This window comes from Xyrauchen texanus, chromosome 16 (genome assembly GCF_025860055.1).
Source record: "Xyrauchen texanus isolate HMW12.3.18 chromosome 16, RBS_HiC_50CHRs, whole genome shotgun sequence".
Lineage (NCBI taxonomy): Eukaryota > Metazoa > Chordata > Actinopteri > Cypriniformes > Catostomidae > Xyrauchen > Xyrauchen texanus.
The window spans coordinates 40,709,337-40,733,678 of NC_068291.1; the positions used below are offsets into that span (position 1 = coordinate 40,709,337).

The 24,342-nt window shown below is 39.2% G+C and overlaps 1 protein-coding gene across 1 annotated transcript; it reads left to right on the forward strand.

The window, feature by feature from the left end:
* The first annotated feature begins 624 nt into the window (after positions 1 to 624).
* On the forward strand, positions 625 to 23,349 carry zranb1b (zinc finger, RAN-binding domain containing 1b). The gene is given in 11 exon segments (XM_052145806.1): positions 625 to 1,164; positions 5,676 to 6,465; positions 6,468 to 6,627; positions 9,899 to 10,086; positions 10,269 to 10,422; positions 11,771 to 11,842; positions 12,449 to 12,647; positions 12,976 to 13,096; positions 16,415 to 16,544; positions 19,145 to 19,374; positions 21,593 to 23,349. Coding segments are annotated over 10 exon segments (2,157 nt in total). The 5' UTR covers positions 625 to 1,164; positions 5,676 to 5,781; the 3' UTR covers positions 21,812 to 23,349.
* The last annotated feature ends 993 nt before the right edge of the window (positions 23,350 to 24,342 follow it).

Here is a 24,342-nt window from a genome sequence, read left to right on the forward strand (position 1 = left end):
TGTATATATATATATATATATATATATGTGTGTGTGTGTGTGTGTGTGTGTGTGTGTGTGTGTGTGTGTATGTGTGTATTATTTATTATTAATATTATTAATTGCTTTTTCTTCTTATTTAAGTATATGTTGTTATTTACATTAGAGATTTAGAAATATTGTGTGTAAAAACTTCATGCCCGTTAAGTACTTTGATACAGTAAATTGATAAATTGACATAATTCATAATAAAAATCGCATTTTAATAAACCCCTGCTTTATAAGCTGTCATGCAAATTCTTCACTTCAAAAATAAATAAATTAAAACAGACTGATATTGGTATTAAGCACTTTGGATAAAGTAACTGCTCTTTGAAAATGTAATCTAAAACCATACACGCTATATGCTCTTCTTTTTGTGCAGTTGATTTATTGTTTTCATATAACGACCTACATACAATGTAACGGCCCTGGAGCTACGTAGTGAACTCTTCTATTTTTGTTTTCATTGAAAAAATGCCCTTATGTCACTGCAGATGATGCTGCGGTAGATCTTTCTGAAGCAATGACATCATCCCTCTGGCCTCGACAGCGGAGCAGAACACACGAAACTCACGCCATTTTGGCTCTAATCCAGAGAGAAACCTGATATCTCCTCCCAACTATTCTTAGAGCCAAGATGGCGGAACTAGAGCTCCAGTGTCCCGATTGTTCTTGCTCATGAAGGAAGTATGCCGTGAAGCCCTTTAACGAAAGAAATGCGCCCTCATTGGTTTCCACAGTGTTTACGGAGAGAGAGCCAATCATATGTGCCCGCTGATCCAGGTGATATCCCTCCTACCAGTATCTCCGGAGTCGGTTTATTTTGGTTTACCCCGCTGCTGTGTCGCCGCCATTAGAGCCAGTCAAATCGGCGACAGAAATGGGAATTCCGGTGTTTAAAAACCTGTTAAAGCAGCTTTGATCCGAAGATCGCGGTATTGTGAGGGGTTTCAGAGGAAGGGAGGCGAAATAACATGGGTGTTCCTCCGCAGATCGCTATAGATTGTTGGTGCTGAGCTGTATTTGGACCCGATCGGATTGGGTTTCGGTAGGATATACCTTCGAGAGAGAAGCTATCCGTTTGCAGAAGGGCAAACTCGGGAACGGTAGTGTTTCAAACTGAAGTGTGGAGGGCAAAGACGGGTAAGGGCCTTGTAACATATTGTGTGTGTGTGTGTGTGTGTGTGTGTGTGTGTGTGTGTGTGTGTGTGTGTGTGTGTGTGTGTGTGTGTGTGGTGGGAGGAATCACAACGTTTCAACAATTGAAGTAGGAATAGCTTATGCAACAGGGCAAATTAATGTCTTTTATTTTATTTATTTTTTTGTTTCCTGCTGATTATGTTTACTATATCAAAATGCTCTTGGCCAAATTGAAATTTGTAATTATTCTTATTTATTTTTTTAAAGGAAGAGCTGTTATTGCATGGGGAAATGTCATCGGAGAGTTGTCTGGATTGAAGTGGCCTTGTGTGTTTATTTACAGTGCTGATTCAAACAGTGAACCTCTTTTTATGGTGTTGTTTTAGTTCGGCTAAGATCGACACCTTGGTGTGGAATTCCGAAACGAGCCGAGAGTTTTTACAATGTATCCGCGTTGAGTTCTTTGCTAGATACATTTGTGCTGGATAGATTTGAACTTGATACATTGTAGCGGCGGAAATGCTTCTCACATTCCATTCTCGTGTTCAGAGGAGAACAACCGCCGTTATTGAAAAGAAGTCCACCGTTATAATGAAGTTTCCTGACAGGGTAAGGGGCTTTTTTCATAAACCCCAGTAACCTAGAGAGAATTTTGGGGGCGTGCAGCAGTTTTAGGTATCTGGCCCAAAATGTTGACTAGGTTTTGAAATAAAGACAATCTGTAAAATGATTACCCTTCAAAAATACTGGTCCCACTTCCATTTGGCAGAAACCAATCTTGTTGTATACTTGTAAAATGAATTGTTTTTATATTGAAATAATGTACAAAAATTAACTTTAATATCATGGCTGGGTCTAAGTGGGGGCTACGGGGTGCATTGCCCCTTAGATTTGCCTTCTCTTGTGGTGTTCATTTAGCTGAGCATGCCACTAACAACACTAAAGTTGTGGGTTAAATTCTTAGGACATGCACATACTCATAAATTGTATAATTTTAATGCACTGAAAGTCGCTTTGGATAAAAACAACTGCCAAATGTGTAAATGTTATGTTGGCCAGGCTGCGACTTATTGTATATGGTCAATATTTGTAGTTAATTTCAAGTAGATATTGTGGGGGAAATAGTTTATGTACATATGCTTGCATCTCAGTTGCTATATCATTATATATGGGCTTTATATCATTTATTGCCAATTCTGCTCATTGAAGAACCCATATCAGCAAACCACTAATTGTGGACTTCTTAAACGTTTATTGTTTTGACGTTTAATTAAAACCAATATACACAATAAAACACTACCAACTAATACAGTATGTCAAAAGTACTGGAAAGTACCAAATGGCATGTTTTTTAGTTTATGATACCATGGAAGTACCTTCAGGTGAATATCATGGTACATGAATATTGTGATCATTGTAGTATATATATATATATATATATATATATATATATATATATATATGGGTATCAAATTACCATGGTATTGCCATCTGATACAATCGCTGTACTATGGTACCACCAAAGTGAAATGTAGGCCAACATGACAATTTTTTTTCTTTTTTTTCTTCTTTATGTTAATAACTAAAATCTAGTCCAATAAGCAAATCTGAGTGTAGAAATGTAGGTCAAAGGATGTGACCATATGCCACAGTGCACTGGATTCATCTCTTTCTTTGGCCACCTGTTTGGATTGTTGTCAGGAATAATCCAGATTCGTGAACAACTTTCCGGTCTAAAAAGCCTTTCAGAATACATGTATTGTACGCCTGTTTATTACAACAGCAAACTGAAAGGTTAAGGTCATTCACATACAGGGAGAAACGTGTGAAAAGACAGAATAAAAGGATTTGTATGTAGTTACTGTATAAAAGAGACATGGAGAAAAACAGAAAATATAAATATACACACGTGCATACACAAAATTATTAAACGTTATCTAATCATTATGATGGAAGCTATCAAGACTATTATACACTGATGAGCCAAAACATTATGACCAAGCACAGGTGACGCGAATACCGTTGATCATCTCCTTACAAGGTCACATGTTAAGGTCTGGGTTGATTAGATGGTAAGTGAAAAATAAGTTCTCGTGGTCAGTGTGTTGAATACAGGAGAAATGGGCTTGAGTAAAGACCTGAGCGATTTTGACAAGGGCCAAATTGTTATGGCCAGATGTCTGGGTCAGAGCATCTCTGAAACTGCAAGGCTTGTGGGGTGCTCCCGGTCAGCAGTGGTGATTACCTACCAACAGTGGTCCGGGGAGGGTAAAACCACTAACCGGCGACAGGGTGTTGGGCACCCAAGGCTCATCGATGCGCGAGGGCAACAAAGGCTATCCCATCTGAATATTTTATCTGAAAATTTTAATGATTATAGGAGGAATGTGTCACAACACACAGTGCATCACACACTGCTGCATATGGGGCTGTGTAGCCGCAGACAAGTCAGAGTGGCCATGATGGGGTGTCCACCGTCAAAAGCACCTACAATGGGCATGCGAGCATCGGAACTGGACCTTGGAGCAGTGGAAAAAGGTCCCCTGGTCTGATGAGTCCCGTTTTCTTTTACATCACGTGGTCCACTTTAAACGTGCGCTGTTTACCTGGGGAAGTGATAACACCAGGATAACGCCAGAAGGCGGTGGAGGGAGTGTGAAGCCTTGGGCAATTTACTGCTGGGAAACTGGGTCTAGCGATTCATTTAGATGTCAATTTGGCACGTGCCACCTACCTAAACATCGTTGCAGACCAGGTACACCTTTTCATGGCAATGGTATTCTCTGATGGCAGTGGCCTCTTTAAGCACGATAATGCGCCTTGCCACACTGCACACATTGTCGGCACTGGCTGCGCTATGAGGACCAACTGCATATTAGGCAGGTGGTCATATTGTTTTGGTTCATCAGTGTAATTATCTGGATTTAAATAGATTTTTCTGTTTTGTTAGCCAGTTGCATCATGATTGTTGTTGTTGTTGTTGTTGTTGTTGTTGTTGTTATTTTAATGTAAGCAAAAGTAACTTGTAGTAGTCAAAGTCGATGAAAATAAATTAATTGTAGCAGCAGTCAACCTTGGAAAAAGTCGCAGTACCATGGTACAGTGATGTATTAGATGGTAAACCATTGGTTCTTTGATATGTACCATTATAGTGAATGATTGCTCTTATTATATACCATGGTATTTACAGGGTACTTGAAAGAATATCAAAGTATTACCACAGTAAATGTCCAAAAAAACATGGAATTACTGTGGTACTTTGTAATACTAGAGTACTTTGTAGTACTTTTTTATTTTTGATGTATTAAAAGTGTCAAACCACATTTAAATTCTATTTTTATTTCATTTAAAACTGGAAATATTCAAAGTCTTAGGATAAAAAAAAAAGATTAGTTATGATGTAAAATTAAGATATTTAAGATATAAGACTATGTCTTGGTCACTAATCAAATGTAAGCAAATTTGTGCTTGTACAAATGGTCAGATTTATTTGCTTCCATTGAAGCAAACAAGGTGCTCTTTGGAACAATCTCAAATCATTCTGGATAAAATGGATCGAGTCGAGTGCATGCAGTCATTAAAGGAATGTTTCGGGAATGTAAAATTTTTAGAATCATTTTGATTACCACAAAAAAAAAGTATTTCGACTCGTCCCTCGTTTATTGAAGAAGAAAAAATGGTTACAGTGAGGCACTTACAATGGAAGTGAACGGGGCCAGTCCATAAACATTTAAATGCACACTGTTTCAACCACAAGATATAAACAAAATACATGTTAATATTATTTCAGTGTGGTAAAATCTCTGTTTGACATGACTTTATTGTGAGCAAATTGCTTAGTTGTTTCTGATGTTGTCACCATGGCAACAAAGTTGTAATATTGGAAATATCTTTACACACATAAGGTTAGTAAGTGATTGTATCACATTGAAATCATGTTAAGACAAATCATTTTTATACCTTGCAGCTATACTTTAGAATCAGTGTGTATTTTGATGTTTATAGAATGGCCCCATTCAGTGTAAGTGGCTTACTGTAACCACATTTTTGCTATATTAAAATAAACGGGGGACAAGGCAAATGTATTTTTTGTGGTAATCAACATTATGCCACAAATGCTGTTTATTGAGCTTTACTTAAATTGAACCCAGAACATACTTTTAAAGTAAAAGGACCACATACCAAATAAATACTGAGATTATAAATTAATGTGAATCTTTAAACAAAGCTTTTCACTCAAATTATCATAAAGCTGATAGTATAAATTGAAATGTAAAATCTTTGAACTTAACTAAATATTCTATTCTAAAGCAATTGTTGTAGTAGTAACAACCCTTACAGAATGGTACTGTGGTAGAACCATGGTAATGAATGATTACCATATTTTATTCCATGGTATTTTGTATTATCCATGTCCAGAAAACATTGGTAGTACATGATACATTTTGGTACTTTTTAAATTAAGCTTATATTTTGTTTAATACTTAAACTCTGTCTCTCTGTCATAATTACAGGAGAAACTGGAGATCTGTGATCGTGAGCGAGTGAAAGCAGAAGAACGGAAGACAGACGGGAGGGAGGGTGGGGGGAGATCATTTGTGGTGACCGGCGTGAGCGAGGATGACAGATTTTGGCTTGAAGTGGAGCTGTGAGTACTGCACCTACGAGAACTGGCCGTCCGCCATCAAATGCACCATGTGTCGTGCCCAAAGACACAATGCTCCCATCATCACTGAGGAACCCTATAAGAGCAGCTCCAGCCTGGACCCCCAGCTCTGCACCACCCAGGGCGGCTCCACCCTGCTTATCTGCCCCGAATCAAGCGCACGGCCCCGGGTACGGATCGCAGACGAGCTGCCAGAGACGAGCAGCAAATGGTCCTGCCAAATGTGCACCTACCTAAACTGGCAGCGCGCTATCCGTTGCACGCAGTGCCTGAGTCAAAGACAGCAGGGGTCCCATCAGGGGCCCCTCAGTCCTTTAGAGGCCCCCCAAACTTCGGACTCGTGGCCCAGACCCTCTCTGGTCACCTCTGATCCCTGCGAGGAGTATAACGACCGAAATCGGTTGAACATGCACGCACAGCGATGGCTGTGTTTGGCATGTACATATGAGAACTGGCCTAAGAGTCTCCGGTGTGTGGTTTGCGACCACCCTAAACCGAGCAGTACACCTGAGACGCCCCAGCAAGACTCGGAGGTGGAGAGTGCAATGTCCCTGTCCATAGTTAATGAGCAGGAGCGTGATAACGTAAGGACAGCAGGGGGAGGGGGGGTGAGCGGGGGTATCAGGGGCAGGCAGAGTAAACTCTCTCCCCCACTTGTAAGGGACAAGCGGAGGTGAAGATCGAACTGGCATCGGGTGGGGTGGCAAGTGATAATGAGCAAGAGGCGGACTTTAAAAAACTAAAACAGATCAGGAACAGGATGCGGAGAAGCGACTGGCTCTTCCTGAATGCCTGCGCTGGTGAGAAATCAACCCCATATACCAGATACAGAGTATTTGATTACTTGGGTCACAATTGAAAATGTATGAATGTCATTGCATTAAATAACAACATATCAAACAAAGTGGCATCTGCATTTAAATGATGCTAGAGCTTTTCTCAGAACTTTCTTCACATTTCAGAATATTTTTTTTTTTCTGCAGCGTGAAACACAGCACGAAGAGTGTAGTTCAATTGCTTAATGAATGACTCTTATGAGTTGGTTGTTTTGTTTTGAGCGCAACCAGTGTAGTCTGATGTATTTATATTTTATTTTCACCCCAATTTTGTAGACCTCGTTTTGGCGTAGTGACTCGCCTCAATCCTGGTGGCGGAGGACTAATATCAGTTGTCTCCGCGTCAATGACCGTCAGTGTGCATCTTATCATGTGGCACGTTGAGCGGGTTACCGCGGAGACCTAGCGCGTGTGGAGGCTTCACGCTATTCTCCGCGTCATCCATGCACAACTCGCCAGTTGCCCCACTGAGAGCGAGAACCACACATTATAGCGACCATGAGGAGGTTACCCCATGTGACTCTACCCTCCCTAGCAACTGGGCCAATTGGTTGCTTAGGATGTCTGACTAGAGTCAGTCAGCACGCCCTGGATTCAAACTTGTGACTCCAGGTGTGGTAGTTAGTGTCTTTACTTGCTGAGTTATCCAGGCCCCCCGACTTTTGATTTTTAATAGTCGAGAAGTTGAGCCCACTGGTCTAGTCGAATATAACTAGTGGTGATGTCATTCCACCCCCAAACCACAGCATAGCTTTATCTCATCATAAGCACCTTTTTATTAGAAGTGTGCCACAATAGGCACGCATAAATTGAGCAGCGATGTAGCTAAAAGTTAGCATTATGGTCTGAACATATTTAGCTTAGTCTGGACTACCTGTAGCTGCAGGTGGTTCCCTGTTCTCTGGCAACTGCTTGTTCAGATGGTTTCGGGGGGCCAAGGGATGCAGATGACAATGGGGATGCATTACGTCTTGTCAGCAGACTTGAAATGCTTTTCTAAACTGTCGCCAAATCACGTTCTGATGGAGCGAACATCATCCAGGTCAGAACAGGTTCGAGGTCAGCATAACACTAGTATTTCGGAGTTAACCCCCCTAATAATCAAAACAAGCAACTACAACCCCCGCCCAAATTATTTATACCATGGTCAATGGAGACATATAAATGCTTCATGCTGCAATCCTCTGAATGTTCAAGCCAAATCCACGCCCTTGCCAATTTGAATATATTGCAGGTTACCATGCATTTGTGTCATCTTTATCAAATTAGCCTATGGAATGTTCTGAACATTATCAGTGTTGATACAATGCTATGGGCATGTGCAAAAGAGATACAGAGAATGCGTAAAATTGTTGTTGATATGATGATGTGTTGTCCCAATTCCTGAATGACACTTGTGAGACAATTCTTTTGAATCTACAGCGCAAAACATATAACGTGACCAGTGTACTCCCAGTTCCAGAATGAAGGACCCTTGTGAGCCGTGTTGCTCGACCAGTGAAGTCAAATTCCTGAACAAATGACTCTTCTTAGCCAGTTCTTCTGAATCTACAGTGCAAAAGGCACAGCGTGGCTAGTGTAGTCCAAATCCTGATAGAATGATTCTTATGAGCCAGTTATTTTAAATCTACAGCTCAAAACGCACAGCATGTCCGGTGTAGTCCGATTCCAGATCGATTGACTGTTATGAGCTGGTACTATGGAATCTGGAGTGCAAAATGCACAGTGCAGACAGTGTAGTCTGATTCCCAAACAAATGACTCGTATTAGTCAGTTCTTTTTAATCTGAAGCTCAAAACATACATCACGACCAGTGTAGTTTAATTCCCGAACAAATGATTCTTATGAGCCAGTTGTTTGGAATCTGGAGCGCAAATAGCACAGCGCAGCCAGTGTAGTCCGATTCCCGAACAAATGACTCTTATTAGCCAGTTCTTTTTAATGTACAATGCAAAGCATACAGCAAGACCAGTGTACTCTAATTCCTGAACACATGACTCTTATGAGCCGGTTCTTTTGAGACTACAGCGCAACACGCACAGAGCTGCCAGTATAAGTCCTGACCAAATGAAGGTTCTTTATAGTGAATCTAACTTCTGTCATGTCCAGCTCGAAATGAAACAAGAACAGATCCCTGTCACTTAAATCAGGAAGTACAGTTACTGACTGTTCATTCATTTGACAATGTGTAGGTAAAGATAGGCCTACACATGAAGAGTTTTGTTGTTTGTTGGGAAATTTTATTTTAAATAATTTAATATGTTAGCATATTTTTTGTTCTTTTAGAGATTTCGGCTGATACATGGTTACAGTAGGACCAATTATTGGATTGCATTTATGGCTGAAACAAGTATTTTGAAAAGTCATTAAAAAAACCTCCAAACAAGATTTTTTGTATAAATTTATAAATCAGCTCTGTTGAAATCTGAAATGATGTCATAATTTGCCAATAGACTGCTGAGGGCAGTAAATGCTACAAAATGTTTTCTTTATTATTTCTAAATTGTTCATCCTCAGAAGAAAGAATCTTTAATGGAATGTTAAGGAATTGGAATTCTTAAGAAGAATCGGAAATCGCAATTGTGCAATTCCCGTTCCTTTCAACTGTGGACATGTTCAACCAGAAAGTGTCCAAATACTTTTGTCTTAATTTTGAACATATTATCTCAACTTCTTTTTGAAAGACATTGAACATTGAAAAATGTGCTTGTACTATCTTTTTTTGTCAAATCCCCACTTGTTTTGATATTTATGTTACTTAATGCAGTGACATTCATACGTATTGCTATTAAGTATGGTTTTGTGCATGCAATATTTTTGGTGGCATGTTTTAATGTATTGTGACCATTATAGAGGAAAAAATCAGGACTGAATTTTTTTTATTTCAGCTGGTGTAACACTTTATTCTCATCACTAAACGAGTGGGATGAAGTTTGCATATGCAAACTGACAGATTTGCTATTATAGGTTCGGCCGCAGCAGGGAATACTCTTCTAATCTGTCTGATTTCTTGCATCAGTGTATGAAGTCATTTGTCTCCCGAGCAGTATCTCTGTCTTTTTGGAAATTCATATGGCTCATCTGTATGACTCATGATGCGGATTGAATCCGAAATGGATACTGCAATATCAAAGAATTGTAAAAGAGGAAACACTATAAAGAGTTTGTTGTTTTTGTGTGCCTCAGTAAGTCATTATGCATTGGTTTACTCGAATGTACTGCCACCTTTCTTCAGGTGTTGTTGAGGGGGATCTGGCCGCTGTGGAGGCATATAAGTCATCAGATGGTGACATCGCACGTCAACTGACCGCAGACGAGGTGCGGATCCTAAATCGCCCATCCGCATTTGATGCTGGTTTCACGCTGGTGCACCTGGCCATTCGCTTCCAAAGACAGGACATGCTCGCCGTGCTGCTCACAGAGGTCAGAGTGTTACATAAGTATGAATGAGGGGCTGAAGGAGATCAAAAGAGAATTTAATTTAAAGGGATAGTTCACCCAAAAATGAAAATTCTCTCATCATTTACTCGAACACTTCAGCTGTTTGTTCGATATTTTTTGTGTTTATTTTATGTCTGATGTGGGTGTGTGTCATCTACTCATAGGTATCTCAGCAGACAGCTAAGTGTATACCAGCTCTGGTGTGTCCCGAGTTAACAGAACAGATCCGCAGAGAAGTGGCAGCAGCACTTCACAGGCGTAAAGGAGAATTCCCCTGTTACTTCTTCACTGACCTCATCACCTTCACATTACCAGCAGGTGAGCATGCAAATGTAATTAAGAGGGAACTCCCCTTCTGTCCCATGACAGTCATTTCACAGTCAGATCACATGAGTCCAAGACCTATGTGGGACATATTATACACTTTCGTAGCATTTTATCTACATATAATGTTAGTCCAGGTTTCTTGCACCAAGAACAGTTTATTTAGCTTTTCGTAACCATTTCCACCCACTCTCTGACCCTTAGAGTTTATTAAACGGTCTGTATTTTGCTACTGTATTTTTAAGAAATGTATATGTAAATTACCTTAGTTATAATTGGCTAATATATATATATATATATATATATATATACACATTTTTAATAGTCATGTGTTGTTATGCTCATGGTTTGTTGTGAATGTTGAGTATGTCTAAACGTAGTACTGTACGTCAAACACTTAGGGCTTTAATCATATTAAAGGAATATTTCAGGTTCAATTAAAGTTACGTTCAATCTACAGCATTTGTTGCATAATGTTGTTTTCCACAAAATTGTATTTCGGCTTATCCCTCCTTTTATTTAAAAAAGAAGAAAAAAAAACAAGGTTACAGTGATGCACTTACAATGGAAGTCAATGGGGCCAATCCGTAAACATTCAAATACTCACTGTTTCATAAGAATAGCCACAAGACATGTGACAAAAGACACAAGACAAAAAATGTGCATGTAACATGATTTAGTGTGATAAAATCGCTTTCAAATCTTTTCTGTGTAAAGTTATATCCAGTTTTCTTTTTCAGTTATCCAACTTTTTGCCTGACGACGTGATGACATAAAACTCTAAAACAATTCTAAAACCAGGATTTAAACAACTTTACAGCTCAAATAATTCATAAGTTTTAACAGAAGTATTAATGTAAGTGCTTTTTTGGGTCTGGGTTGCTCAGCAAGTAAAGACGCTGACTACCACACCTGGAGTCACGAGTTCGAATCCAGCGCGTGCTGAGTGACTCCAGTTAGGCTTCCTAAGCAACCAAATGGCCCTGTTGCTAGGGTGGGTAGAGTCACATGGGGTAACCTCCTCATGGTCGCTATAATGCTTGCTCAACAAGCTACGTGATAAAATGCGTGGATTGACGGTCTCGTATGCGGAGGCACCCGGATTGAGGTCACTACGTCACCACAAGGACTGCGCATTTGGGAATTGGGCATTCCAAATTGGGGAGAAAAGGGGAAAAAATCAAATTAAAAGTTTTTTTTAGTACTTTTGTAAGATTAGAAGCTTCTAATTTCTGCCTTTTTAAACCCTCCAAAAATTGGCCCCATTCACTTCCATTGTAAGTGCCTCACTGTAACTTCTATTAACTGCAAAACAATTATTATATGTCTTTTTACTTTTAAGATATTGAAGACCTTTCCCCAAATGTTCAAGAAAAATTGTTCGATGAGATCCTGGATCGAGATGTACAAAAAGGTGACGTGGCTATTTAGCATTTATTTTTCACTCCGAACCAGAAAAGGATGTACGTTTCTGAAAATAGCACTAAAACATTGAATTGCCTTGATTACGTCTGCTGCTCCAGAGAATATCTAGAACAGTCGGTCTCAACTGGTTTAAATTCAGGACCCAGATTTTACATTATACACCAAGTGGTGACCCAATACGGTACCAGAATTGTTTCAATGGTTTCATGCACTCTGCAGTCAATAAAACAAACTGTGGCTAACGCCATGTTCAGCTACATTGCCACATATTTAATGTAGTTTGTGTCATGATTTCTTTTACCTCACACCTTTTTTTTTGGTTGTTTGGATGAGGGCATATCAAGCAAACTGCCCGTATTGGTATCACAATTTGACAGCTGATACAACTTTCAATGGATTCAATGCCCCAGTTTTCCGCAACCCTACCAGAACAGACTTGCAAACTATTTTTGTGTTGCGACCCACCATTTGAGAACCACTGATCTAGATGCCTTAACTGGTAGTATGGAGAGAGCAGTAACATTTAATGAAATGAAGTCTATGTGATTCAATGCAGTGTACTGCTTTCAGAAACTGGTTTAATTGTTCTGTTCAGAGTTGGAAGAGGAATCTCCCATCATTAACTGGTCTCTGGAGCTGGGCACACGTCTGGACAGCCGGCTATACGCTCTGTGGAACCGAACAGCAGGAGATTGCCTTCTGGACTCTGTGTTACAGGCCACATGGGGAATCTACGACAAAGACTCTGTCCTGAGAAAAAGCCTCAACGATAGCTTACATGACTGCTCTCACTGGTAAGACATGAAATTAGGAGGCAACTATTTGTATTACAGTTTTCTACTTTGTTCTAAAGTTCTAAACTTGGGTGCATAGCTTGTCCCACACGTTTGTGGTACAGACATGAATGTTACCTCAAATCAAGCGGCTTGGTGAGGAGAGGTATGCTATTACTTCTCTTAGCAATCAAATGTATGATTTCAGCCTGGCATGTGATAAAATAGGTAAAAGACTTGCAATGAAATACCAGAATACCGTAATTCTTTTTCATTCAAATGTGAGTAACTGCATCTGTGGATTTTATTACAGATATAATGGGGTTGCTTGTGTCTGTGTGTATTCCAGGTTCTACACACGTTGGAAAGAGTGGGAATCTTGGTATTCGCAAAGTTTTGGTTTGCATTTCTCTCTTCGGGAGGAACAGTGGCAAGAGGACTGGGCTTTTATACTGTCATTAGCTAGTCAGGTATACAACCACATATACAGCTGCTGATACATTCATGGAAACCATGTAGCAAATCAATATTTCACCACCTACTGAGATACCTGCACAAATGACTCATACAGAAACTCGCACATCCCACCCAGAGCGGATGAAGTCTGGCCAAATGTTTGAGCAATGAGCACTTTATTTCCATTAGTCTTTGCATTTTCCCTTACTCAATTTTGCTTAATTTTTGCTGTTTTAGAGTGAATAAATTCACATTACTTTGTAAAATATGGAATTAAGCATAAAAGCATAGAGTATTCAAGTTTTCAGACCCTTAACTCAGTACTTAGTTGAAGCACCTTTGGCAGCGATTACAGCCTCAAGTCTATTTGGGTATGATGCAACAAGCTTTGCACTCCTGGATTTGGGGATTTTCTGCCATTATTCTCTGCAGATCCGCTCAAGCTGTGTCAGGTTGGATGGGGACTGGTGGTGGACAGCCATTTTCAGGTCTCTCCAGAGATGTTTGATTTTGTTCAAGTCCGTGCTCTGGCTGGGCCATTCAAAGACATTCGCAGAGTTGTCCCTGAACCACACTTGCGTTGTCTTGGTTGTGTGCTTAGGGTCATTGTCCTATTGGAAATTGATCCTGCGGCCCAGTCTGAGGTCCTGAGCGCTCTGGACCAGGATTTCATTAATGATATCTCTGTATTTTACTGCATTCAGGTTTCCTTCAACCCTGACCAGTCCCCCAGTCCCTGTCACTGAAAACATCTCCACAGCATGGTGCTATCACCACCATGCTTGTATTGCGCATGTTATGAGCCGTGCCTGGTTTCCTCCAGACATGACGCTTGGAATTGAGGCCAAACAGTTCAGTCTTCGTTTCATCAGACCAGAGAATCTTGTATCTCACAGTCTGAGAGTCTTTCAGGTGCTTTTTTGCATGTCTTGCACTGAGAAGAGATTTCCGTCTGACCACTCTGCTATAAGCCCAGATCAGCGAAGTGTTGTAGTGATGTTGTCCTTCTGCAAATTTCTCCCATCTCCACACATGATCTCTTGAGCTCAGCCAGAGTGGCCATCGGGTTCTTGCTCTTACCAAGGCCCTTCTCCCCCAATTGCTCAGTTTGTCCAGGTGGCCAGCACTAGGAAGAGTCCTGGTTGTTACAAATTTCCAAGTTTTAAGTTTTATGGAGGCCACTGTGCTCTTGGGAAACTTCAATGCAGCCAAAACAATTTTTAGCCTTCCCCAGATCTTTGCCCTGACACAATCTTGTCTCTGAGCTCTGCAGGCAGTTTCTTTGACCTCATGGCTTGGTTTTTGCTCTGATATGCATTTTCAGCTGTGAGACCTTAAATAGACAGGTGTGTGCCTTTTCCAAATCATGTCCAATCAATTGAATTTGCCACAGGGGGACTCCATTCACAGAGTACAAACATCTCATACAGTAGATGATCCATAGGAATCAGAAGGCACTCCAGCGGGTAGTGAAAACTGCCCAATACATCACTGGTGTCCAGCTACCCTCCATCAATGACATTCACAATAAACGCTGCCTAAGGAGGGTGAGAAGCATTATCAAAGACACCTCTCACCCCAACCACGGTCTGTTTACTCCTCTCCCATCTGGGAGACGCTATAGGAGTCTTCGCTGTCACACCAGCAGACTCAGGAACAGTTTCTTTCCCTCAGCTGTCAGCCTACTGAACTCTAAACTCAGGCGCTGAACACTACATCCCACCCGAACTTCATATTTGCATTTTTATTTTATTAATTTATATATATTTATTACATTTTGTATTTTTCGCACATTCCCTTGCACATAACGTCTACCTCCTGATGCTGCTTGCACTGTTATATACATATATTTACACATTTACATATTTATACCTCATTCTGTACAATGCACCTTCAGTTTATGCTTCTTCATTTGAACCTTGTACTGTATTATAGACATTTGCATTGAGCTGGTCTCTGCTCCTCTACATCATAACTTTGCACTCAAAACCCCATATTGTATATACTCATATTTCTATATATATATATATATATATATATATATATATATATATATATATATATATACATACTATATATACATACTATATATACATATTGCTATTTGCACTTCTGGTTAGATGCTAACTGCATTTCATTGGCTCTGTACTTGTATTTTGCACAATGACAATAAAATTGAATCTAATCTATTATTTCAGGTTTTTTTCTTTTTATGACATTTTCAAAGTAATACAAAATCTGGTTTTTGCTTTGTCATTGTGAGATATGGAGAGTAGATTGATGTGACAAATGATAATTTAAAGCAGTTTAGCATAATGCTGCAACATAAAATGTGGTCTGAATACTTTCTGAATGCACTATATAGTAGGGCTGGGAAATGTAATGCATTATTTACTTTATTATTTAATTGTTGGGGGGGTGGGGCTATTAATGCAGCATCTGTTTTTTCAGTTCATGAAACTTCCCCCAATTCCTTTGTATATTGGAGGTACACGCTCAACTTGACTGCACATCCTAGCATAGAAATTGATTGTGTGGAGCAGTACACACTTATTCATTATGCATTATAAACACATGAGCGGATTTACTGAACGTAGAATGGAGACTTCACCCGCAAGCATTGAGCCAGGTGTGGGAGAGATACGGGCAAGTTGCCGTATTTGTTCATATCACCTGAAAACGCTCTGTTTTCTAATTAACTTCGTCTGCAAACATTTTTTACATTTTAACATTCACATATTTGATTAATTAAAATAAATGATGACTTGCCCATTTCTTGCAAGTTCTTTGAGACAAAATATACAATTAATATATTTATAAATATATTTTAATGTACCATTAGTAGCGATTAATCAAAGAAAACTGTGTGGTTAAGTAAAAAAATCGATTCACAGCACTGCTATATAATATATTCAAGTTTTTTTATATGTTGATGTAAATTTAGAACATTATTCTTTGTATTATATTACCATGGTCTTATTTTAAAAAGTAGCCAACATTGGAGTGATGGGGTTTCAAATGCAGCTTTACCTCTCTATTCAATATTTTCTTCTGTTTTCAATCTCATTGAAAATTAATAGTGGATTTATGCTGTTGGAGCAAATGAAAAATTTGGTCTGTTGGCTAGAATTTGCTAATTTTTAATGTTCGAGTAAAATTTCCTCTGAAGCAGCATGATAATGTCAGTCTGTACATTTAGAGCCTTAATGGTGACATTTGTGCACTAATAAGTAGAATAGTTTAAATCTATTTATTGGTACCTGAAATACAAATAAGTAAAATGACCTGGAAATGTTGTTAATCTCTCTCTCTCTCATCTGTTCTGTCTGCAGCCGGGTGCGAGTTTAGAGCAGACGCATGTGTTTGTTTTGGCACACATTCTTCGCAGGCCCATCATTGTGTACGGTGTGAAATATTACAAGAGCTTCAGAGGAGAGACGCTGGGATACACACGCTTTCAGGGTGAGGTGCCTCTCACAACACTATGATATAGTGTATATAGACTTTTATTATTTATCTCTATATACACAGTGTATATATGTGTGTGTGTGTGTGTGTGTATATATATATATATATATATATATATATATATCTCACTGTCCTTTTCTGCATATCACTGCCCCTTCTGCATATCGCAGCGCTGTTTTGTGGCCCATGCTGTATAACGCAGCGGCTCATTTCAGCTTATCACGGCCCATTCGTCCCTTTAGCGGCTGGCCCGGTTCTCCTGATGGCCAGTCCACACCCTGATCATCCCCAAAGTGCGTCGACCCACTGGGGAAATGGCGTTATGCCAGATTACCAATCCTGCCTGTACATCTAATTATTCATGCGATTTTTTTTTTTTTTTTTTTTTTTTTTTTTTTTGTGGCAGCAGTGTAATGTATACAATCAGGCAGATATGGGTCAGGAGCTTCTGCTAATGTTCACATCAACCATTAGAATGGGTAAATAATGTGATCTCAGTGATTTAGTCTTTGGCAGGATTGGTCGAGCTGACAGAAAGGCTACGGTAACTCAGATAACTGCTTTGTACAATTGTGGTGAGCAGAATAGCATCTCAGAATGCACAACATGTTGAACATTGAGGCGAATGGGCTACAACAGCGGAAGACCATGCTGGGTTCCACCGAAAACTGAAGATGCAGTTGGCCTACCATTTGAGGACCTCAGCAGAAATCCAGATTTGTCAGACCAGGTGATGTTTTTCCAATCTATTTTCCAGTTTTGGTAAGCCTGAGCCCTCTGCAACCTCAATGTCCTGTTCTAAGCTGACAGAATTGGTACCTGGAGGGGTCTTCTGCTGCTGTAGCAAATAACCTCTACTGATGGGAGCCTGTAGTTTCCCATTGAAGATTACATATATTTAACCTTCTTCTATAAGGGTAATGTTTCCTTCATTTTCCCATTTTATTTTGATATATGAGGTAGATTTTGCAGATTTATGATCTGTGGATTTGGAGGCAATGATATAATTTAGAAATGACTTTAATTGTACTAGCCTTTTAGGCAGACAAAAAAATATTCACTATATCAGTCCAATTCCCCTCCTTATTTACTGTTGAGTTGAAGTGGTGTCGTATTTGAAAATATCTATATAAATCTTGATTTTCCAACCCATAATGGTCCTTAAATTCCTGGAAGGTTAACAGAATGTTGTTATTCATAATAGTATAATATGATGTAACTCATTTCTTGGTCCATCTCTTATAGGTTTCGTCCAATGTATTTGGAGTGAAATCTGTATCATAATGAACTCCACCTCAGTATTTTTAAAGCATCGTTCAATGTACATATTTTGAATACGTTATCCCATATTTCCAAGGTTGCAGTATTCCATGGATATCTTTTACTTATACAAGTTGTTTGAAGCGTATATTCAGAAATGCTTTTCTGCATAGCACTGTTGTAACGTGTTTATCTGGGTTACTGTCACCTTCCTGTCAGTTTGGACCAGTCTGGCCATTCTCCTCAGACCGCTGTCATTAACAAGCTGTTTTCGCTCACAGAACTGCCTCTCACTGGATGTTTTTTTTTTTTGGGCACCATTCGGAGTAAATTCTAGAGACTGTTGCTCGTGAAGGTCCCAGGTGATTAGCAGTTACAGAAATACTCAAACCAGCCCATCTGGCACCAACAATCATGTCACCTTCTAAATCAATGAGATCACATTTTTCCCCATTCTAATGGTTGATGTGAACATTATATGTAGCTCCTAACCCATATCTGCATGATTTTATACATTACACTTCTGCCAAATGATTGGCGGATTTGATATTCGCATGAATAAGCAGATGTACCTAATAAAGTGGCCGGTGAGTGTATAGATATATGAGTCCGTCTGGAGACCAATTGCCTAAATAAACAGTACATACATAGAACTGTGGCAAGTTCTCCATTTTGTGTGTGTGTGTGTGTGTGTGTGTGTGTGTGTGTGTATGTGTGTGTTTTTGTGATTTACGAGGACAATTTTGTAAGTTACAAACTGGTAATTACAAGGTTATTATGCTATAAATGTGATTTATGAGGACATTTCTAGTGTCCCCATAATTCAAATCGTTTAAAAATCATACTAAACAATGTTTTATTGAAAATGTAAAAATGCAGAAAGTTTTCTGTGATGATTAGGTTTAGGGGTTGTGTTAGGTTTAGAGGATAGAATCTATAGTTTGTACAGTATGAAAGTCATTATGTCTATGGAAAGTCCTCATAATGATAGGTAGACCAACGTGTGTGTGTGTGTGTGTGTGTGTGTGTGTGTGTGTGTGTGTGTGTGTGTGTGTGTGTGTGTAAATATTCATTTTAAGTGTTTACAGTTATTCTTAGCATAAGCAAATTAGCATATTTCTGGTCTTATTGGCCAAGTCTTCCAAGTGATAAAATATAATCTATTACATCTGCCAGTGACTGCTACTCTAACAGCCAACAACAGTAGAAACAATCCATATATTTCAGACCCTCAGCCTACTTCAAAAACAATGTTAATTCGTGGGTTCAGAGTCACTGAGTTTCAGCACTGACTATTTGCTTTTGCCTTTATCTTATCCGTGCCTCCATTACAGGTGTGTACCTGCCTCTTTTATGGGAGCAGAGTTTCTGCTGGAAGAGCCCTATTGCCCTGGGTTACACACGCGGACACTTTTCCGCCTTGGTTGCCATGGAGAACGATGGCTATGATAATCGAGGCGCAGGCGCCAACCTGAACACCGATGATGATGTCACGGTCACTTTCCTGCCATTGGTTGACAGTGAACGGAAGCTGTTACACATCCACTTTCTGTCTGCACAAGAGGTAAGGGCAACTCTGCTGGCAAGAAGTTTGGCAATACACATTACATCTCAGTGAACACATTTTAATTGATTTTTAAAGTATATAATCAGTTTTTATTTATTTTATTCAGAAGTTTAAAATCTTTTTAAATAGGTTGGGTTTATGTGTTTGATTTTAATTTTGTGTTTTGTTTGACTTTCTGTTTCTGTTTTATGTTGTTTTGTTTGAATAGGTTGGATTTTGGTGCTGTTTGATTTTAGCTTTGCACTTGGTTTGATTTGGCTTTGTTTTTTGGTTTAGTTGTTTTTTGTGATTTTTGTTTTGTTTGAATAGGATGGGTATTGTTGCTTTTTTATTTGAGTCGAGCTTAGCATTTAGTTTGACTTGGCTTTGGAGTTTTTTTTATATATATATATATATTGGGTTGGGTTTTGGTGTTGTATAAATAGATTTTAGCTTTTGTACTGGTTTGAAGTGATTTGGCTTTTTGTTTTTTTTATTTTTGGAAATTTGGGTTTTGGTGTTGATTTGATGTTAGCTTTGGGATTGGTTTGTTAAGGCTTTTAGTTTGGTTTCGTTTTGCTTGTTTTTATTATATCTATTTCCAAAGGATGGGTTTTGGTTTATTTTTAACAATTAATTCAGGTATACAAGTACACCAATGAGCCAAAACATTATGACCACTCACAGGTGAAGTGAATAATGTTGATCATCTCCTAACAAGGCCACATGTCAAGGTCTGGGTAGATTAGATGGTAAGCCAACAATCAGATCAGGAGAAATGAGCAGGAGTGAGCGACTTTGACAAGGGCCAAATTGTTATGGCCAGATGTCTGGGTCAGAGCATCTTTGAAATGGCAAGGCTTGTGGGGTGCTCCCGGTCAACAATGGTGAGTGCCTACCGACAGTGGTCCGAGGAGGGACAAACCGGCAACAGGGTGTTGGGCACCCAAGGCTCATCATTTCACAAGGACTACGAAGGCTATCCCGTCTGGTCCGAAATGACAGAATGTTTACTGTGGCACAAGTCTCAGAAAATGTAATTATGTTTGCGGGAGGAATGTGCCTTAACGCACACTGCTGCGTATGGGGCTGCGTTGCCACAGACTTGTCAGAGTGCCCATGATGACCCCTTTCCACCGTCGAAAGTGCCTACAATGGGCACACGAGCATAGGAACTGGACCTTGGAGCAGTGGAAGAAGGTCACCTGGTCCAATGAGTCCCATTTTCTTTTACGTCTTGTGAACAGTTGTGTACGTGTGCAATGTTCTGCTGGGAAACCCTGGGTCCAGCCATTCATGTGGACTTCAATTCGACATGTGCCACCTACCTAAACATCATTGCAGACCAGGTACACCCCTTCATGGCAGTGGTATTCCGTGATGGCAATGGCCTCTTCCAGCAGAATAATGTGCCCTGCCACACTAAACACATTGTTCAGGAATGGTTTGAGGAACATGAAGAAGAGTTCAAGGTATTGCCCTGGCCTCCCAATTTAGCATATAAGGGATGTGCTGGACCAACAAGTCCGATCCATGGTGGATTCACCTCGCAACTTAAAGTACTTGAAGAATCTGCTGCAAATGTCTTGGTGCCAGATACCTCAGGACAACTTCAGGGGTCTTGTAGAGTCCATGCATTGGAGGGTCAGTGCTGTTTTGGTGGCACACGGAGGACCAACAGCATATTAGGCAGGTGGTCATAATGTTTTGGCTCATTAGTGTGTATATAAATATATATAAAATATATAAATGTATGTGTGTGTATATACACCGATCAGCCACAACATTAAAACCACCTGCATAATATTGTGTAGGTCCCCCTCATGCTGCCAAAACAGCGCCAACCCGAATCTCAGAATAGCATTCAGTGATGATATTCTTCTCAACACAATCGTACAGAGCGGTTATCTGAGTTACTGTAGAATTTGGTGTGTGTGTGTGTGTGTGTGTGTATTCCAGAGAATGGACAAAAAAAGTTAGCATCAGGCACTGTGAAAGTTTTGGTGTAAAAATATTTAACCTTATAATAAGTAGTTATTTTGAAATAAATATTTTATGCTTTCATGTCATTCACATTATACTTGGTGTGAAAAGAGACTTTCCCTTACACATAATGTTTTAACATCGAGTTGTTCCGAACTGTACCACAACATATCTGTTTCTATAGTCACTCTTTTTGTGATTGGTTAATATCTCTTGGAGTGCTCTCTGATTGGTTAATGTGTGTGTCTGTCAGATGGGGACGGAGGAGCAGCAGGAGCGGATGTTGAGGCAGTGGATGGACTGCTGTGTGACAGAGGGTGGGGTTTTAGTGGCCATGCAGAAGAGTTCAAGGAGGCGGAACCACCCGCTTGTCACTCAAATGGTTGAAAAGTGGCTGGACGGTTACCGGCAGCTTGCCGCTTGTCCCACTCTTTCTGACGGAGAGGAGGAAGAGGAAGATGAGGACGAGTGATGAAAATCCACGTCAAAGTTCACTTGACACTACAACATACCCCTTTTGTGTTCCCTTACACTGAAACACACCTTTAGTCCCAGCCTTACGACAAACCCAAGGTTTCCTTTTTTGGTTTTTGTCCTTAATAATTTGGGTTTGTTGAAAATAAAGGAATGCAATCATGATTGTTTTTGTCTTTACAGAGTATGTTCTTTGCTTTTGTTTGTGTTTTGTTTTTATTTTGCCATTGCAATGCTTGTAGTAATTTACAAAAAAAGCAGGAAGGATTAGGAAATTATGGCCGTGTGCACTGAAAACAAAAATATATTTAATAGGTAAATTGCAGCAATTTAAGCACTCTTTTTCTATTCTATTTGTAATGGAACAGATGCAAATGTCTACACCTGTTTGTATAGCATTACTCTGGACCAGGGGTAGACAACCGTGTCCTGGAGAGCTACCTTCCTGATCCAACACTTATCAAACACACCTGAACCAGCTAATCAGGGTCTTCAGGATTACTTGAAAATTACAGGCAGGTTTGTTGGAGCTGATCTCTGCAGGAAGGAAGTTCTCCAGGTGCATAGTTGGCTACCCCTGCTCTAGACTGATATTATTGCTTAAACATAGTTCACTACACACGTTAAAAAAACATGCATTCACAATGCTATCTATGAATCACACTAAAAGTACGACTGTCATGTTTTCTGTTCTAAATAAAGCTCTGTTGGTTGACTGTTTTCACCCGGTCATTACAAAGAGAAAACATTTTTACATTGTATTTATCTTGATTAATAGTTTGTGAGCCATAGAAATGAATGCTTTTCCTCTCATGTCCCATATTTGAACTGCATTGTATATGTGAACGCTGCAAAGAAATGGGGCATATGATGGAGTGTGTTTCCGTTGGGCACCTTGTTGAACATGGGTACAATTTCAAGCTCTTTTGAAAGGGTACAGATTTCATACCCTTTTGCAAGGGTACATTATTTCAACTGTTCTTATATGTGGTCCATTTCACTCTTTCAGTTCTGTATTGCTGTGTGTTGTTTGTCATCTGTGATATGTCTGCCCACAATTTTTCAGTGCAGTTATTTTTTTTTTCACTGTTTCCAAACATCTGTGTACACCAGTCAAAGCAAAGACTTGATGTAGACCAAAGTGAGCATTAAGAGAGATTATGTGGAGTGTTAAAATAACCAGGTAGAACTGGGTTTGTTTTTCCATGGTTCATAGCATCTCATAACCTCCTGTATTTGTCTCCAGTCCCGCCCCTCAGCAACCCGAAACGTTATATTTTCTTTATTTTAACTTGTGATAGTTGCCGCAACACTATGAAATATTTGATATAAGGTGGAGACCAAACTTGGTGATATTGAAGACCTAAGTGTTTTGAATGCCCAACTATGAAACTATTATAAAACTTTAAAAAAACTGAACAAGTGTGATTTCCTAAATTATATATCAATTAGATGAAGAAATGTTTGTCTGTTTGTTTTTAATATAAATGTATGTAAGGATATAGCAATGGCACATTCATTACTAGCTATTGTTTAGCCATCTGTTGCCTTATAATTTCAATCCAAATAGTAAATAAATATTATGAACATGAAAAGTGTGACATAAATGTCAACACTTTTGAAGGAGGGTCAGATCTGCAGCTCTATTAATTACCAAGGAAATCCCACAGAAATGTGTCTGGGTCATATTTCATCCAAAAAAAAAAGAAATCCAAAGGCAAAAAATATTAAATGTTTGTTTTGCATAAAGAGTATGAAGAATGTGAATTTTTAGGGGTATTCTCATTACCAGTTTTGATGAGAACGATATATTATTTAATTGTAGTATGAGTATTTATACATCATGGCAATATATATATATATATATACACACACACACAGTACTGTGCATAAGTCTTAGGCACATAAGACGCTTCACAAAAACATTTGTCTTAAGATGGTTATTTATATTTTCAGCTTTAGTGTGTCAATAAGATATACATTTTAGACTCCCAAACATTACTTTTGCAAATAGAATAGAAGAACAGGGAGCCCTGCGACAGATGGCATGGTCCCCACAGAGCCCCCTACTGAATACTGAGTCAGTCAGGGATTAAAAGAAGAGACAGAAGCAATCAAGATAGCCGAAATAGATAGAAGAACCAAGAAAAACTGTGTCCAGGTGTGCCTAGGAGAATTGGTGCTGTTTTTATATTGATTTAGATTTTATAGGTTTACTCGACTTTGTATGACGTTAATTGATCAATGAAAACTATTTATGGCATTATTTTTTGAAGACATTCTCATTATGCAACATTTTTCCAAAGTGCCTAAAAACTTTTTGTACTGTATATATACAGGTGCATCTAAAAAAAAAAAATTGAATGTTGTGGAAAAGTTCCGTAATTTCATTAAAATGTGGAACTTTCATATATTCTAGATTCATTACTTGATGATTACAGCTTACAGCTCATGGAACAAAAAAATCCAGTATCTCAAAATATTAGATTAAAGAATTTATAAAAGAGAAATGTCGACCTGAGAAGAGTT